General features: G+C 44.1%; 2 protein-coding genes across 3 annotated transcripts in view; one reads left to right on the top strand and one right to left on the bottom strand.

Moving 5' to 3' along the window:
- The window catches only part of PTDSS1 (phosphatidylserine synthase 1), a 37,903-nt gene extending 36,128 nt beyond the window's left edge, over nt 1-1,775 (bottom strand). The window contains exon 1 of the mRNA XM_079984736.1: nt 1,542-1,775. Coding sequence (XP_079840862.1) covers nt 1,542-1,720 — 179 coding nt within the window. The 5' untranslated portion in view covers nt 1,721-1,775. The remainder of the gene's footprint in view (nt 1-1,541) is intronic.
- Nucleotides 1,776-1,986: 211 nt separating this feature from the next.
- MTERF3 (mitochondrial transcription termination factor 3) lies at nt 1,987-16,673 on the top strand. Of its 2 annotated transcripts, none has more exons than XM_079984747.1 (8): nt 1,987-2,118; nt 4,694-5,034; nt 6,628-6,780; nt 7,734-7,923; nt 11,992-12,139; nt 14,175-14,246; nt 15,957-16,118; nt 16,427-16,673. In XM_079984747.1, the coding sequence occupies exons 2-8, from the start codon at nt 4,707-4,709 to the stop codon at nt 16,619-16,621; spliced, it is 1,248 nt and encodes a 415-aa protein (XP_079840873.1). In that variant the 5' UTR covers nt 1,987-2,118; nt 4,694-4,706; the 3' UTR covers nt 16,622-16,673. The 2 variants fall into 2 exon arrangements, with proteins under 2 accessions (XP_079840873.1, XP_079840872.1); XM_079984746.1 differs by lacking the exon at nt 1,987-2,118 and adding an exon at nt 3,783-4,127.
- Nucleotides 16,674-18,970: the final 2,297 nt, after the last annotated feature.

Raw genomic sequence — 18,970 nt, 5'->3', positions numbered from 1 at the left:
CATGGTTCCCAACCTGTGGGCTGCAGATCCCCAGGGACCACAGTTACCCCAATGGGTCCACAAGTAATGCTCCTCTAACCAGCGTTGATTTCCTCAGCCTCCCTCCTCTTTGCAGTGGCATCTCCACGTGCTACATTGTCGCTGAAGAGCTCGCACCCCATGGAAAGTGAAGGAACGTGAATCAGCTGCTTTGGCCTGTAAGCTTCCTTGCTTTCCTTCCTTAGTGCTTGGTGTATTTAGAAGAGCCCAACAGCAAGGCATAGCAATGCATTAGTTTTCTATCTTTGCCTTCCCAGCTTTGTCTGCAGAGACTCATTGTGCCGGGGTTTCATGGTCTTCTACACATAGGACTTATTGATGGGCCCTTAATTTGATTTTAACAGGCTCCATGCAGTGCACCATTAGCAGGATTTCTGCATCCTAATTCATAATTGCATTCAGATTCCTTAGGTTTAGCATTATTGGAGGTGGTTTATAGTGCTTTGTTGAGATAAATTCTGTGGATTGGGGTTGCCCAATTATGTTGTGTGTGTTCTCCTCATTTGGTGTGCAGATCTTTTGGAGCTGGCTGTGGTTCTGAATAGCATTTGTTGCTCACGCTCGCTGGCTTATAAAGAAGATGAATAAATACATATAATAAATATAAATAAAAAACTGCAAACAAGTTAACTGTATACATAAAAAGCTTTACTTTTAGGGATTAGGGATTTCATTGAAGTCTGCAACTGGTAACGCTGATTCTATACATAGGAATATATTACATTGGCAGGAATTAAAGTTTTCATTTTAATTCTGTTAGGGATTACATCAACTGAGTTTACTGGGGGGGGGGTCAATTTGTATTTAGTTCAATTTGATTGGCTGGGTGGTTGATCATTGGGTATACTGGGGAAACCAATGAATGAATTCTTTATTATAAACAAATTCATCTTCCATACCTTTTTGAATCCATCAATTGGGTTGATGCATCTGGGGAAAATGAACGAATTTACATTTATGAATGAATATGCTACCTATTTAAATACCTTTCAGAATCAATTACTTGAACTGTTGATTGATGCGGGGAATAAGTAAGCAAATAAACACCAGGGTTATAAGGAAAACGAATTTCTGCCGCTTCCATTGATTCTGACACATTTGCAAATTCATCAGGAAAATGGTACTTTTTGCGATTCTGTGTTTTCTCAGATAACGGACGGATGGGGGGACTTGCCTAATTTTTTGAGGGGTTAAAAAAAACAACCCTTAGTGGAACTTACACCTCGATAAACGTGCATAGGAAGAACCGATGGCACCCGCAATCCATCTTTCCTCCCTGGAGGAGCATAAGGACTCGTGAGAGATTTCCTCATTCGGGTGGTGAAGAGGACCAAGCTCTCCTCCGCCTCAGCAGGGCTGACCGTCGCCATCCCCACCCACCGCAGCCCCTACTTTGCCCCGGGGGGGCTCCTCTTCTTCTTCTTCTCCCCCAAGCGAGCTTCTCCTCTCGGGGCAACACGGCTCCCCACAGCGCTGCCCACCCACCAGCCCTTTTTCCCCACCTGGTGAAGGCGAAGGCCATGAGGCTGAGGATGGTGAAGCTGAGCAGGGTGATGGTGTGCGGCCGGTAGAAGAACTCCAGCGTGATGTCCTCCACTTGCTGCTCGTTGATCATGCGGAAGTGAAGCCGGTAGTTCACGTCGTCCTTGCTGAGGGTCCGGCTGCCCATGTACGACGCCATCGCCTCGCCGCCCGGCGGCCGCCTCCTCCTCTTCCTCCGCCTCCTCCTCGCCTCGCCGGCGGCCACCGCGGCCGAAGGAGCCGGCGCGGGGTGGAAAGACGGCAGGGAGCGCGCGGGGCGGCTGGCCAGGCTGCTGCAGCGGCGCCGCGGCGGCGGCGGGCCCAGGAGGGCACGCGGGGGGAGAGGAGGCGCGACGGAGGGACGGGCCTTGCTGGGCCGCCGCAGGCCGCGGGGAGGAGCCGGCTGGGGAGCCTCGCCTCCTTCCCGCGCGTCAGAGGCCTTCGCCCGAGCGGGAAGCGCGACCGCCGCAGCGAGTCCGGGGCAGGCGAGGGCCTGCATGGCTGGGGCGAGCCGGGGACTTTCCTGACAGGGGCAACCCGGCGCCGGCGGGACGCCAGGTAAACGCCTCGCTTAGGGCTCGATACGGAGCCGGGCCTCGGGGAGGGCGAGGGGCTGGACCCTGCGGACTCAGCGCCGCTCCGAGTCCATCTTCCCCTCCAGGAATCCCCTTTGGAACGGCGGCTTCTATTGTTGCGTCCCCGAAGGGCCTCTCGATTCGGTTCATCTCGATTCGGTTCTCTGCCTCGGTCAGTTTGCATGCTTCGCTCGGAAGTAAAGCCCGGTCTCTGGGTTCAGTGGGGTTTGCAACCATCTGCCCTATACAGAGTCAGGCTGCCGGGTCCATTTAGCTCAGTATTGTCTACACCAGCCTTTCTCAACTTTGGGTTCCCAGAGCTGGTTGGACTACAACTCCTATCATCCCCTAGCTAGCAGGACCCAGGGGTCAGGGATGATGGGAATGGTATCAAGGAATTGCAGAGCTGGAAGGGACCTTGAGGGTCATCTTGTCCACACACACATCCACACACCCGCAATACAGGAATGTTTCTCCTTGCCCAAGACTCGAACCCACCACCCTGAGACTGAGTCTCATGCTCTACCAACTGAGCTATCATATCATACATCTTTTAGAAGACATCTGAAGGCCGCCCTGTATTGGGAAGTTTTTTTTATGTTTGACGCTTTATTATGGTTTATATATTCTGTAAACCACCCAGAGTGGCTGAGGAAACCCAGCCAGGTGGACGGAGTATAAATAATAAAATTGTAGTTGTTTTTGTTGTTGCAATTTAGTTGGCATCCAGCTGTCTTGAGAGACAATGGAAGAGTGCGCCATCAGGGTAAAGTCAAACAGTTCGAGAGTTACGGCACCAGACCAATATGGGAGAGTCATATTTTATTGCAGTTTGGGCAGATGAAGGCTTCCGGTTTCAAATACACCATGGGGTTTCTTCTCTCTGCTCTCCTCTCAGCAGTCATTTCTCCTTTGGTCAATGCTGTGTACATGCAGTCCTCCTATCTGTCTCTAGGCACTTCATGAGACAATAGTCCCAACAATATCTGGGGACTCAAGGTTGAGAGCAGCTGGTCTACACTCTCCCAGCTCCACCTGGAGAATGCAGGGGATTGAATTTAGGGTCTTTTGCATGCAAGGTTCTACCATTGAGCTAAGGCCCTTTTCCAGATAAACTGCATAAGGCTATGTAGCAGTGTGCTGGGAGAATGAAGGTAGGATCCTGTGCACACTGCCTTGAGAGCAAGGGGCATTGAGCACAACAGGATATGTGTAGCCCAATTCTGTCCATATTTACATAGAAGTTAAAGCTGCAATTCTGACGCAAGCAGTTATCTACGTAGATTAGTTATGCCCCTCTTTGGAACCCCAAGAGTCACTTACAGCAGTTTACAAAAAGACACTCAAATTAATATCACAACCAAATCTAGGGATTTTTTTCAGACAGCATTTTCCATATTCTTCCCTGATACCATACCAGGGAGCAGCTCTTGGCAAAATCCTGGTGCAACTTTTCCAGTCATCTCCAGCCAGTTTAACTACGGGTGGGGGATGATGGGAGTTATACCCCCACAATACTTGTGAATCCAAGGATGTGGAGTGGGGCTGTGCAGATGGGACTTATGATGGAAGCAGTCTTCTCTTTTTGGCAGTCCCCAGGCAGCAAGTCATCTTAGCCAGCCAGCCAGCCTAAATGCACCAGAGTTCATAATTTATTTGTGGCACATAAACAAGCCAGAGAGAGAGTGTGTCTGTGTCCTTTGCTTGACTACTGAAGTCAATTCTTACTCCCCACGGGGAGATATACAAACCTGAAATAATGTAAAATTGTGGTATTTTAAGCTAACATGTTCTTCTGTTTTATGTTCTGTGGTATAGCAGTGTTCCAGGGGTTCTGTGCGGGGAGGTTTGGGCAAGTTCTAAAGGTACTCATGTCCTCAGTGGGCACTTTTTCTTGAATGGATCCATGTCCTCCTGCCATTATCCGTTTGCTTGCCGCTGCCTCCCACGCACTCTGGAGTTGATCTGTATCACTACCCAGAGGAATGGAGGGCGAGTGAGTGGAGGCTGCTGTTGCTATTCCTTTTCCTTCCTATTGTTGCTGAGAAAGGACAGGGAAATGGGTAGTGACAGCAAGTAGCTGGATAGAGTAGCACAGCCAGGAGGCTCCAGAATTGGCAGTGGGACCCCTGCTGCTGTGTAGGACTCAGAGATTGTTGGAGTATTCCAAAAACATCTTCAAGAAAGTATTGCTACTCTACGCTTATGCAGCATGACGGTAATATTATATTGCTTTATATCAGCTTTCTCCAGCTTGATATGCTCCAGATGTTTTAGACTACATCTCCCATCAGTCGCAGGCAGTATGACTAATGCTTAGGGATGATGGAATTTGTAGTCCATCATCTGGAGGGCAGCAGTTTGGGGGTGGATGCTTTAGACCTTTGCTATATGGTAGACATAGTGAAATAATACTTTTGCAAAATGGTACTGAATGCACTTCAGTTCTGCTTAAATATTACCATAATCGAATTCATTAATTGTTCCTTTGTAAACTTTTGTGCATACAAAATTGGTTTGAATGTTCCCTTGACCATTTTCTTTCTCAATTTTGACAGAATATTGACTAAGATGGCTTCATTGACTCGACAGATATCCAGATGTTGCCCCTTGCTAAAGAAAAACAGTGTTGTGAATAGTGCAAAACAGCTAAGAAAACAAACTGTCAAAACATGGACACTTCCTCTTCAACAATCCGGATTGCCATTGTTCTGTCCTTACAGATACTCATGTCAACTAGCGTTAAAGAACTCTAAGACTGTACTTTTTGATAACCATGTACGATTCTGTAGTTCAAGCACTGAACTGAATCAGAGTCCAGATAATAATTCATCCTTAGTTAACAGACCAGAAACTGAAATAATATCCAGTTCATATACTGAAGCATTGCTTGAAGAAGGTATGTAACGAATAAAATAAGGATGAAGGTTGTGACCCTCCTAACACCATATCTAAAATTTAGATTTTTAACCTCATTTTTTATGCATTGCTTGCTTGCTTGTAAACAGGCTTGGAATTACTGGATTGTGTTTCCAAATTATTGTTTGTAAGTGAACTTTTTAAGGGCTCAGTTCTTCCTGCACTGCTGGGAGTTAAGCCATGGTTTGGCTTAGCTTTGCATCCAAATCCTGGTTTATGGCTTATGACCTGCTTGGAGAGAGACAAACCATGGGCCCAGGTTTGAAATGTAATGCTAAGACAACCATGGCTTAGGTCATGGCAGCACAACAAGAGAACAGTGAAGTCCCTGTGATTTTTGTCCCTTGCACACCAGCATTCTATACGTTCACCTTTAAATTATAGTCTGCTACCCTTCTAGAATTAGGGATGGGAGGGGGCGGAATTTGATTCAATTCGCATTTAGGTGAACATAATTAATTTGTACTTTCTGAAACAATACATGAACCGAAACGCAGTCCTTCCTCACACCGTCCTTCTCTAAATTTTGAAATGCAGTTCTGTCAAATAATGTGTACAGAAATGCATATTCTAGGGCAAAGTGTGTATAAATGCTTATATAAGAAAAAATAATGTTATATCAGGCATCATTCCTTTGCAGAAATGTGTATACAGTGGTGCCCCGCAAGACAAATGCCTCGCAAGACGAATGCCTCGCAAGACGAATGCCTCGCAAGACAAAAAACCCGCTAGACAAAAGGGTTTTCCGTTTTTCAAGGCGCTTCGCAAGACGAATTTCCCTATGGGCTTGCTTCACAAGACAAAAACGTCTTGCGAGTCTTGCGAGTTTTTTCCCTTTCCCCCCCCTTTTTCTAAGCCGCTAATAGCCGCTAATAGCGCTAAGCCGCTAATAGGGATGCTTCGCAAGACGAAAAAACCGCTAGACGAAGAGACTCGCAGAACGGATTATTTTCGTCTTGCGAGGCACCACTGTAATTAGGCATAATTGTACATAACAATGTGTATTATCATGAGGACTTTAAAAAAAAGAAGCAAACTGATACAGAAATACAGGGGACTTAATTTAAGATTGGAAAATGAGAAACAGAGAAATTGAAAATGGCAGATACACCCATCCCTGTTTGGAATAAATAGTATAGGACTCCTCAGTAACTATGCATTGTCTGCCCCCAGGGCTCCACCTGCTGCTGTTATTCTTTTGTTGCTTTGAACAGTAATATCCCAGTTGCTGTTGAAAGTCAGACAAACAGGAACAATAGGATCAGTGAACACTTGTGAATTGTCCACAATAATGAAATAATGGGACAGTAACTTATCCCATTCCCAGTTCAGTGTCTATTTTCTGTTCTTATGCTCATTTTTTCTCGGTAACTGTTGCATAGCAGAAGATCTCACTGTCAGAAAGCTGATGATCACTCTAGTTCTAAATTTAAATTGTGAAATTTCCCTTCCCTGAATTAGTGGAATTATATTCCCACTGGCCTCTGTGAAGGGAAACGCCGCACACAGAGGGAGAGAGAAAATGTTATATCTGTTGTTTTCTCAAAGGTTCTTTTTCCTTAACGACCTTCAGGATTAGAAGACACTTTGCCTTCATCCCCTTTTGAGGAAGTTTCGGAAGATGAGGCTCTTCAGATCAGGGCTGAGCCACCACTTCCTTTTGAATCGTTCACGCTTCAAGATTATGTCGATCATTCAGAAACACTGCAGAAGCTGGTGTTTTTAGGTAAGCATAGCTGTACCGGGCAGGTTCTTCAAGATATGCTAAAGACTCTTCAGCCTTCTCTTCCTGATGCTGTGCATACAAAGTCATTATTTGCTTTTGATACAGTAAAATGGCAAAAAATGGTTTTGCATGCACAGCATGATAGCAGCAGAATGTACAGAGCAGAGGTAGCCGTGCCCTTCAGATGTTGAACCTGCAGCTCCCATCATCACTGACCATAGTGCTTGGGCAGTTGCGGTCCAAGCACCATGTTGGCTATCCCTGTATTCAAAAATATAGACCACAAAGCAAGAAGGGTATAGTGAGGATAGGAAAATGCAAAGCACTGCAAAAGCATCTTTCACGTTTTTCAAGGGCAGGAATCAGCTCGGTGTGAACTGTGAGGAATCGGTGAAAAATGAGAACTTGCTTAGAATGGCTTCATTTTAGCCACGTGGACCTTAAGATTTGCAGCTTCAGGTTTGCAAAAGTACTATGTTGAATTGCAAGATGCCTATGACAGCATTTTTCTGAATGCCTTCATCTGGAACAGGGATGAGAAACGCATGGCTCTCCAGGCGGGGACTCCAAATCCCATCAGCTCCAGCCAGCATGGCCAGTAGTCGAGAATGATGGAAATTATAGTCCAACAGCATACGGAGAGCCACAGAGAATTGTTCTAGAGAGTGAAACCAATCCATTCAATCAGTCCACAATTATATGATTGTTTGTTGCAGATTTTAAAACCCCAGTAAGTAAAAACTTGAGGGCAGCCTTTGAGTCCATTCTGCCATTATCCTCAGTAGTACAGAGCTGCTGTATCATAGCTCCTTTTGGCAGCACTAGATAACATTACTACATATCATATAAAAGCATTAACGACACTTTGCACAAACTTGTACATTCTTACACTTTTAGAAATCCAGAATTTTTCATTCAGCATCCCACTAAATTTATGTTTGAATGTGCTGCAGGAGTTGATTTGTCCAAAGTGGAAAGACGTTCAGCTGCAGGCCAGCTACTTCTCAAGTTGGACTTTGAAAAAGATATAAAAAACATCATCCTGTTTCTCAAGGATGTTGGCTTGGAAGATAAGCAGCTTGGGCCATTTCTCACAAGAAATCCCTATATTTTCAGAGAAGAAGTGGAAGATCTAAAGACAAGGTAAAATGACTTCTGTATTCATCAGTCTGTTATCTTGTTCTCTCTCATCTATCTATCATCTATCCACATGCCTGAAATATTCATATATTTCATGTGTGTGTGTGCCTGAAATATGTTACTTTGCTTTAGGGATTTTGTACAGTCTGCTTAAGCTGTCCTTCTCACTCAAATATTGTAGTAGGGGAAGGACTGCTGGTGATCCTATTCCACAATTTCAAGTGTTCAGGATCAGCAGGTGCTGATTATGATATCCAGAAGGTGGTCAGACTCTGTTATTGAAAATGATTCTTTCCAAATGGAGTCCCAAAATGAGCAAACCTTTTTCATACATAGGTTTTGCTTTCATTGGGACATTTTCTGAAGCTGGGCGTTGGAAATACTTGGTCTGTTTTCAACAGAAATAGCAAAGTATTTAGAATCATAACTGCAGAAATTTGTTCCAGACATTCTTCTGAACATGGCAGTTGTCAGAACAGTTTAGCTTTATGTAGACACCAGCTAAGCTAGAGGACAGCTTTCTCAAGTAAGGAGGATTAGAATTAATCTTGTGTCGTAAACATGAACCTAGGTGTAGGGGCAACTACATAAAAAATAGTGTTGTGGGAGTGGAATTAAAATTCAAACATTCTTTGTCATTGGAATTATTCCTAGAGCCTGTTGGGCAGGGTGGAGTGGTAGAAAATAAATGGGGAAAGTAGGAAGTTGGTTAGAAATGCATTTCTCCTGTCTCACCCTTCCTCTTGAAGGCTTGTTATTAATTGACTGTTCTGGCTGAAAGACACTCACACCACTCAGTCTGATGAACAGAAGATTTCAGCCTATTAAGGCAGTACATCCTAAACATAGGTAAAGGTAAAGGGACCCCTGACCGTTAAGTCCAGTCGCGGACGACTCTGGGGTTGCGGCACTCATCTCGCTTTACATGCCAAGGGAGCCGGCATTTATCCGCAGACAGCTTCTGGGTCATGTGGCCAGCATGACTAAGCCGCTTCTGGGAAACTAGAGCAGCGCACGGAAACGCCATTTACCTTCCCGCCAGAGCGGTACCTATTTATCTACTTGCACTTTGACGTGCTTTTGAACTGCTAGGTTGGCAGGAGCTGGGACCAAGCAACGGGAGCTCACCCCGTCGCAGGGATTCAAACTGCCAACCTTCTGATCAGGAAGCCCTAGGCTCTGTGATTTAGACCACAGCACCTTCATCCTAAACATAATGCAGTTAAAACAGAATGAACAGGAGCATAGATCTATTTGTCTAAAGTAAAAGTGTCATTTTTGCAATTGCCAGTATCCGCTTCAGAGAGAGAATGCAAAGCTGAGCAATAAAAAGCTTTATGTACCAGATAGGTTGAGTAATTGTATTGACCCAGCATAGGCCTCACACAATAACTTACTCAGACAGTCTGGAGCAGTGAAATGATGGCTCTTAAGAATGAGGCATCAATACGATCTCTTCATAAATATGTACACTAATCATGAAACATTTTTCAAGTGTGCATCTTTATGTAGCCAAAAGAGTACCATACCTGTGTATGACACAAGTGTTTACAGGCTTGGGCGAACCCCAAGATCTGCAGAAGAAGAGAAATTATTCAAGGATGGGGAAAAACTGGGGTGGGAAACCCTGAAAAGGCCCTACTAAGGAATGAGCCTACTCTGCTTAGTGGCCATGAAATGTTAGGTGACTGTTGAAGGGAGAGGAGTCAGGGGAATATAATGGAGTATATCTAAAGAAGACAATGGTGGGTGGAACCCTGAAGAGGAACACTCCACAATGCTCTGTTTTGTTCCTGCATGCCTCTCCAGAACATAGAATGCAATTAATAGGAAAAAAAGGTTTCAAAATTGGCTGGGTTTAGGCATTTGGGGCATCTCAGCAGGTTTAAAATCCAGCATGCAGTTGTACTGGTGCTGCTGCAAAATGTGTTCACGTCTGTTACCTACCAAATTAATAGTTAAAATTAGGATCAGAGGAATTTGCCTTATACCAGCTCATACCATTGGTCTATCTACCTCAGTATTGTCTTCATGGACTGGCAACAGCCATCCTGCCAGGGTTTCAAAAGGGGCCTTTCTTGCTCCTGTGATAACAGACCCTAAATTATGTTTGCCTAAACTCAGATAGCTTTTTAGATAAGTAGATGCAGTAGTATGCAAATGTTTTGTATCTTCCTGTAGTGGTAGCATAAGCTGATGCAATAGAAGCAGGATGTGGTATTTTGTAAACCTTGGCTGAAGGAACAGCTGGTAGACTACACTGAAAATAATTTGTTTAGCATTGCCTAACTCAGTGTATGTCTCTGGACCCTGTGCTCCTAGTTAGATGTGCACAGGCTTCCTAGTCTTGTGACTGAGCCACCAATGAGATATTGTATGCTTTATTCTGCATCTTTTGGAAGCTACTTTGAGACATTCGGAGAAAAGCAGAGTATAAATTTCTTAAATATGCAGCTCTGTCCTATCTGAAATAAACCCCTTAAATTAATAGGTGTTACTTTATTTGATTTGGTTTGTATCCCACTATTCCATGGGGTCAGGGTACCTAATAGGCATTTCATCAGTATTTCTGTCTCTATCCATAAAGGGGTTCACAATCTGAGCATAATGTTAAGATGGTCTGAGGTGGGGCGGGACTCAGGCCTAGGGGCTGGTTGTGCCCTCCAGAGTTCTCTATATCTGGCCCTCAGGACTCTCCATAGGACACATTCCCTACTGTTTCTGGTCTTCATGGGGTGATTTTGCCCTGCTTGGAATGTGTCTTTGAACTGTGGAATATTTCTTGCTTGTCTGAATGAAGAGGCAGCAGTTGTAAATGCAAACCACTGATTTTTAGATAGCTGGAAAGTAGCCTACTGTATAACCATAGAATGCTAGAATTGTAAAGACAACAAGGGTCATCTATTCCAACCCCCCTGCAATGCACAAATCATTTGCCCCACATGGGGCTTGAACCCACAACCCTGAGATTAAGAGTTTCATGCTCTACCAACTGAGCTGTCATGTACCCTACTATACACAAGGAAGAGTTGCATGGATTGCTGCATCCACTTTTTGCCTCTGGCCTTGCCCACCACTGATACATCCTGCAGAAGGTTTCCCATAAGGCAATGTGGTCCTTGGGCTGCAAAAGGTTGCCCCCTGCTGGTCGGAGGGAACAAGTCATAGGAACATAGGAAGCTGCCTTGTAACTGAATCAGACCATTTATCCATCTTGCTCTCAGTATTGTCAGTACTGACTGGCAGCAGCTCTCCAGGGTTTCAGATAGGCAGTCTCTCCCAGCTCGACCTGGATGTACTGGGGGTTGAAATTGGGACCTTCTGTGTTCAAGGCAGATGTTCTGCCACTCAGCTCACATTATCTTGCCTCTGTGGCTCCCCTTCTCCCCAGTTACAGGGAGAATTTCACAACGTACAACTAGTTCCATTCAGCTCCCTTCACCTTCTCAGTGGAAACAAAAAGACATGGCTAAGAGGAGGATACTGTGGTAGGGAACCTAGGATTATATCCCTCCGAATAAATAGGCATATCATAGCCTTTAAGGGCCTGGTCTTTAGCAGGCAGCATTGACAGTAGTGGCATCTAACCTGATTTGCTTCTCTCCTTCACCTGTATGTCGGTGTAGGATGTAGATGTTTAGGATTGTTCCTGTGATTACTTTTTTCTTCTTCTAAAGATGCCCTTTAGTTCATCAGATCACCTTCATTAAATTGCCAATTTTGATTGTGAAAGTGGACATTTCTTTCAGTGCAAGCCATTTTGGATAATAAGATCATGGTCTGGTATTGACATAATTTTTGTTTAAATACAGCTGGAAATCATTAAATTAATCCAGGCGTAAAATATTTTGCACCAAGAGTGTTTGTTTTCTTTGCCGTTAATTGGAAATCATGGTATTTTGCTTTTGTCATACCTGCAGACTTTTCCACCCTTCTTCTTGGCAGCTTTGCTTGTTAATATTATTAAAACATCCGTCATTTTGAAACATACTGCTGAGGAACTGGCAGAGCTGGATAAATGATGGCCTTTCTTATTTCCCTCATTTTAATTTGGATCTTTCTCTCTTCCAGGGTAGCTTATCTAACATCAAAAAAATTCAGCAAGGAAGCAATTGCAAAGATGGTCTCAGGGGCTCCATATTTACTCCTCTTTTCTGTGGAAAGACTGGATAATAGGCTGGGTTTCTTCCAAAAAGAACTTGGACTCAATTCACAAAAGGTGCCTTCTGTTTTCACTTGGGTTGTGGTGATTGGGGCAGAGGGCCTATTGTTAAAATAACTAAACAAACTCCACAAGCAAGTAGCTAATATCTCTCGCATTACAGGTATCTAAAATACTGCTTCTAAAATGCTATTATCTTCTTAGAACCATATATAAAGTATACAGCCTTGTACGGACAGTTCAAACTAGTTCATCCAGATGTTTGAGGAACACCCATTACAAGTTCATTGCTAGTTATCCTGAAATACTAATTTTACATGGAATAATGCCTATGCTAACAGATAAATAATTCCAGTTACAGATAGGTAGCCGTGTTGGTCTGCCATAGTCAAAACAAAATAAAAAAAATTTTTATCTTCAGTGTATCTGAAGAAGTGTGCATGCACACAAAAGCTCATACCAAGAACTAACTTAGTTGGTCTTTTAGGTGCTACTGGAAGGGAAAATTTTTTTTTATTTTGTTTAGATAAATAATTGACTTGGAATTTCAGTCAACAAGATCACAGAATGGAGGTTCAGCTACACCAGGCATCACCAAACTTTACCCTCCAGATGTTTTGGGACTCCAATTCCCATCATCCCTGACCACTGGTCCTGTTAGCTAGGGATGATTGGATTTGTAGTCCCTAAACATTTGGAGGGCCAAGTTTGGCCATGCCTGAGCTACACAATATGTTGAGAACTTGTCCTACGAAAGCCTTTTTGAAATTGTTTTTTCAAATACACACGCTTATCATGGGTGCAGCATATGTGACTGGCCTGTGGTAGAACGTATCTTAAAAGTAGCCCCAGGACCCCAGAATATTGAGAGGGATCTTCTTGGCTATTGAAGAGGAGAAACCTGATGTTCCCTAAAACTGCCATACCCGACCCACAACGCAAACAGTGGAAAGCGGTCAACAGCAACCCAAACAAGACTGGGCAGAGCCAAAAACCATACAATCCCAAACAGAACGCCAGAAAGTAGGTTTGGAGTTTCTGCTTACAGAGCTGAGGTTTTTAGGCGAGTGGACCCAGCCTGTGGAAAGCTGTCTGAACACACCAGCACTCCTTCCACCCCACTCAAGCCTTTCCCTGTGGTGGCTGGATGCTCAGGATACATTTTTCCAGGCAGCATGAAGGGTGAAACTCTGTGTAAAGAGTCACCCAGGCCGGATCTGTTCCTTAATTTGGGCTTCCATTTATTAGTGGCATCACTGACTTGGGTGATCTTTCAGTTTATCCTTGGTCAGAGACCATGAAACAAAGCAAAAAGAAAAAAAGACTTCTACCAAGCACTGCAGAGCTTACTTTCTGCTCCCTCTGGCTATGAGGTGGGCACTTTGTGACCCCTGACGCATGCAGTACCCTACAGTATATACATGAAGGAAAGATAGTTGTATATTCATTGATCCTGAGACACAGGCTGAAATACTGTACACACCCAGGAGTATGTCCTGTTGAAGAGGGGCTTACTTCAGCGGAGAGGTGCATAGCATTGCTCCAATAGTGACCTGCCCAAGATTGCACGTACAGTGGAACCTCTACCTGTGACCATAATCCATCCCAGAGGGCCATCCAGAGGTCGAAACAGGTCGCTGGGAGAGGCACTGTTGTGCGCAGGCGCGGGTGCTGATTGCCCACTTCTGCGCATGTGTGAATGGCGATCGCCACTTCTGCACATGGGCGAATGGCGATCGCCGCTCCTGCAGATGTGCGAATGGTGGCAACCCCCGCCGGATACTTCCAGGTTTGCCGTGGACGTTGGGCAAAATGAACGCAAGCGGAGGTGGACGTAAGCAGAGGTTTGACTGTAATCATATTAGAATAAATAAGTCTCTTCACACATTATTGTGCAGGAAAAATGCCACATATTGAGGGCCTTTTGCTCACCCAGTGGAAAATGTACGCCTTTTCAAGTAGAATAATTCAGTGCTGTTAAAAAAATGTCCAATAAAGAAATGCAAATACAAATTTATTTTATCTTAAGCAGATAATATCTAATACACATTACTTTACTTACTATTTTTCCTTCCTTGTATTTAAAATACAGACCAGAGATGTAGTAACTCGTCTTCCAAGGTTACTGACTGGCAGTCTTGAGCCTATTAAAGAAAACCTGAAGGTAAGTTAGGATAGTATCTTAGAGTAGTTAGCCATTTGAGCTCTTAGAAAAGCTGTAAGAGATGTAACAGGAAATATAAGAAGTACAGCAGCCTAGATACGATTGCACAGGCGGCAGGACTACTTAACACTTGTCAGGTAGCAAAATGTAGTGTGAATAATAACTTGGTCTTATAATCTGCTACTTAAAAATGTTGTTGAAGTGGATGCTGGAATCCTAGAGAAGGGTTGTCGCTGGTTCTACTGCTCAAGCACTGGAACTCTGATTCAGTTAGGGTGTCTCTTGATGACGGAAAGCATCAATCAGTGGAATGAGGAGGCATGAGTCAGTTCAGTGATACTCCTTCACCGAATGTGACATGAGATCCTAAGGGTCATCGAAGTATCCCCCCAAACTCCTTGTGCCATTTTATTCGGGTTTTTGAAGGGACAAATGACAAAATGGCATTTTAAAGACTTAGGCACAAGCAGGGATCATTAGAATTTTTTCGTGAGTAAAAATGGCAATTTTAGACTTCCAGTATAATTTAGTAGTTATGCGTGTTCCTCTAGTACAAGCAGCGGCGTAGCGTGGGTTATCAGCACCCGGGGCAAGGCAAGTAATTTGCGCCCCCTAACCCGGGGCAAGGCAAGTAATTTGCGCCCCCTAACCCGGGGCAAGGCAAGTACAGTAATTTACTCTCCCAAGCAGCAGCAGCAGCAGCGAGGCTTCTCTTTCCCCTGCGCTCTCCCGGAGCTGCCTCTTTTCTTTCCTTTTTTCCCTTTCTCCAAGGCTTTTCGCTTTCTCTCCTTAATTAATTCCCCCTCCACACTGCGGCGTTTCCTGGCTGCTTCCCCCCCCCCCTTCCCCTCTCTCTCCTCCTCGCTCTGCTTGCCTTGCCCTGCCCTGCCCTGCCTGAGGGCACCCTGAGGAGACTCCGCTCTCCTTTTTGACCAGGCGAGGTGGAAAAAAGGGGGGAAAGGGGGGAAAGTCTCTTCCCGCCCCCTTGCCAGACTCCCTGCTCGGCTTGGCTCACTACCCAGGTGGCCAGTGGAAAGAGAGCTGCAATTACCATAAAGCTCCTCTCCCTGTCCCTTATGGGAAAGCTGTCAAAGCCCGGCAGCAGCGGCAACGGCAGCAGCAGGCGCAGCCAGACCCCCGCCAGCCAGCCCGCCCGCCCGGCTTCCTCTCCTTTTTTTGCCCGCGGCAGAAGGCTTCGCTCTCCCCCTTCCACGACCTCCTCGCCAAGCTGAGCGAGCGCGGGCTCCCTAACGCGTGGATTTTAGTAGGGGCAGAGAGCTGCTAGTGCGAGCGCGCCCCCCGCCCATGTCGCGCCCGGTGCGGCCGGCCCCCCTGGCACCCCCCACGCTACGCCACTGAGTACAAGAGAGGACTTCGGGCTTTATGGAAAAGAATTGTGGTGGCCTCATAAGTATGAGACTATGGACTATGCTTCATGCCTGGCCGTTTGCACAAATGTGATGGAGGCTTCATGATTTCTTTCTTTCTTTCTTTCTTTCTTTCTTTCTTTCTAAGCTGCCAGGGCAGCTTCCAGGTTGCTACAGAAGTGCCTCTCCTTTTTTTACGTGGAATTTTATTGCAAGTTTTCAACCTACAATACAATAAAAAGAAGTGTCTCTCCTGTGTCTCATCACTTGTCAACGTATTTCCCTCTTTCCTGATGTGTTTTAAGCTGCATCAGCCGACTTCATCGCAATCACTCTTTTTCAGGTGTATGAGCTGGAACTTGGTTTTAGTAAGAATGAAATTCGGCATATTGCACACAGAATCCCCAAGAATTTAGGTATAAGCAAAAGGAAGCTAACAGAGATCTTTGACTACGTGCACAACGTCATGGGCATTCCCCACAGCCTGATGGTTCATTTTCCTCAGGTGAGACTCTTGGATGCTACCTAGTTAACTGCAGTCATAGGAAGAAGTTTGAAAACTGGGAACTGTATTGAAGGGAAAGTTCTGTCGTCTACAGACTGTGTGATGGAAAGCCTAGGTTAATATATTGTAGAATGGCATCAGTTTGCAGATATGATTGTTAGCCTTAAATGCCACATAGTCATTGTGGGCAGGTTTGAGCTAACAGGATAGTCCTACTGTTTTCAGTATGTCTTACTAGCAAGTAAGTGTACATAGGAGGGCAGTCTTGGCAATTTCGGTCATTAACATTGATCTTGTTTTCATTTCAGGTTTTTAATTCAAAGCTGCTGCGAATCAAAGAAAGACACATGTTTCTTAAATTCATTGGAAGAGCACAATATGATCCAAAACAGCCCAATTATATCTCCTTAGAAAAACTGGTATCCCTGCCAGATGATGTGTTTTGCACAGAAGTTGCCAAAGCAGAAAAAGAAGACTTCTGCATTTTCTTGAAAACACTGTAAAATAAAAGAAAAAGCTTTGTTAATAAAATAAATCGGAAGGTGTTTTTCTTAATTGCATGTTTTGTGGCAAAAATGACAACTTGTGAAGCTACTTTGTTGAGAAAACCTGCATCTAATCCTACATCTTAAAAATATACAAACAGGCATATTTTGTACTGCTGACAAAATACCAAAAGAAGACCCAAAAGAAAGTCAATAATGCTTACCAACTTGCTGGTGAGAAAGAGAGGAAGGGAATTTGTTGGAGCTTTTTTCTGTTACATTTTGGTATATGGTTATGAAAACCAATAAAGAATCCTTTAAAAAATGCAAACTTATTTAGAAGAGGGCACAACTAATATATAGGTGCACTGAGTTCAGCCCAGCACAGATACAGTATTTGTAAAAGGTAGATATTGCCACAAACCAATCATAAGAATAATTATAAAAGTATTTCTATTCTGCCATAGCATGAAATATCAGGGCAGTGTGCAGTGTTAAAAACACAACACATCATGTTTTTTAAAAATACACTGACTGGCTAATTAAAAAATTATATATAATTCTTGACTTGAAGGCTGGTGTTCATTCTACTTGGCCATAGTAATAGTGCTGCTTAGACTTAGAATCGTAGAGTTGTAGAGTTGGAAGGGACCTGAGGGTCATCTAGTCCAACCCCCCCTGTGATGCAGGAATATGCAGCTGTCCCATATGGGCAATCAAACCTGCAGCCTTGGCAGTATCAGCATCGCACTAACCAACTGTTCTATCCAGGCCAATATGAGCTGCTCACAAAATGTTGACAGCCCCAAAAAAACACCACATGAAAACCAGATCAGTGGGGAATGGAAAGGAGTGGCTGCAAAAGGAGGCCAGAAAAATAAAAACTTAATTTAAAAAGTAGAAAGAGCCACCTCATTGTCTGGATAGCCCATGTCCCAGTTCACACTGAGAATATACTTTTAAATGTTCCCAATGATAGAAGTGAGAGCTGCCCATAGAAATCAAGGGGGAGAAAAAGGAGTAACTGCAACCCTCACTACATTTTGTTAGAGGCTTTTAGATTTTTGGCAGAGTAATGCCAATGGGTCAGTATTAGTATTACTATGGCCCTAAATCTGTAGTTAACATCAGTAACTATGGCCATCTTAATTATAGGTCATGCCATGGCAATTGGCCAAGCTTCCTATTTATCAGCTATTTTACAAATCTTATTTCAGGGCTTTGTGGCTTTTGTGTGCCAGTAGTACTGCTGTATAACCACAAAACTGGTTGCATAGCACATTCTAAGGACCAGTACATAATTTCTGTTCCTTGCCATGCTAGTCAGTTCTGTACTTGGCAATATTCATTTAAAGGAGTGGAGGTCCAACTCAGAAAATAAGTCTTGTTTCCACACTTTTCTCAATGATGCCTAGGGTACACATGAAACACATTGAGCTATTTCCCATGTTTATATATATTTTTTGAGAACTGTAAGGTGGTGAGAGACATTGCATTTTACAAGTGGGTTGGGAAATGTAAGTTGAACCTAACAAGATTCAGCAGTTCCAGTTAGTAACTATTAATATGGTTGTGAAAGTTAGCTCCAAAAAAGGAAAGGAGTTAATATTCAGGTATGGAATTAATAGTCTTCTGGAATGCAACAGGAGAATTTACCAATCAAAGGCCTTACTTTTATATTAGCAATGAAGAAAGGCAATAGATAAGTCCCACAGATGAATGGCTTTTTCAGTGTGCTCATTTCCTTCATTAAGTTTTTACCGGCATCAGCTTTTGTTATGGGTCTTCTTACAGGGTGCTTATTCTAGGAACATTTTTGGGTATGTAGCACACCACTCCTTTTTTCAAGCATTCAACCCCTGGTGTTGGGAGTGCATTAATGGAACTGCAATCTCACCCCACCCTCATCATTTCCTGGAGTTCCTCCAATTTTATTTAACAACAGCACAGGAAAATAGTAAGCTATTGGAGTTCTTGGTTTTTAAAATGCTTTTCTCAGTGTAGCTTGATTCTTATTTGGGTTGGTTTTTTTTTGTTTAGTAAAAACATAGCTGCGTAGCAACTACAGCTAAGAAAACAAAGCCCTATCGGAAACTGTTTATGGGGAAGTCGGTGGTTCTCTTTGCAGGCAGGGCTCCAACCAGTCGTTTGCGGCGCAATATTTTGAAGGTGAAATGCAGAGTTGGCCAAATAAGCTGTTTCCAAAGAAGCTGTGCATGCGGGCTAATTATGGCCAGAATCAAATCAACACCTAAGTTTCCTTCCTCCGCCATCACCTTCAAGCTCCCAGTGCTCCTTTCCAGCTACATCTGCACCTGCCCTTGCCAGGTGTGAGGCAGGTGGCCACGGTTTATGGGGCAGGGGGGC

Source organism: Podarcis cretensis (assembly GCF_951804945.1).
Source record: "Podarcis cretensis genome assembly, chromosome: 7".
Classification (NCBI taxonomy): domain Eukaryota; kingdom Metazoa; phylum Chordata; class Lepidosauria; order Squamata; family Lacertidae; genus Podarcis; species Podarcis cretensis.
Note: the sequence above shows the minus strand (reverse complement) of the source record. Positions and strands in the feature narration are given on the sequence as shown.

Excerpts from the sequence above, each read along its gene's own strand:
- MTERF3 (XM_079984746.1), top strand. The coding sequence starts at position 4,042 with ATGTCCTCCTGCCATTATCCGTTTGCTTGCCGCTGCCTCCCACGCACT. Across the intron at positions 4,128-4,693 it reads ACTACCCAGAGGAATGGAGG|AATATTGACTAAGATGGCTT; the intron begins GCGAGTGAGTGG and ends CAATTTTGACAG. Across the intron at positions 6,781-7,733 it reads GCAGAAGCTGGTGTTTTTAG|GAGTTGATTTGTCCAAAGTG; the intron begins GTAAGCATAGCT and ends AATGTGCTGCAG.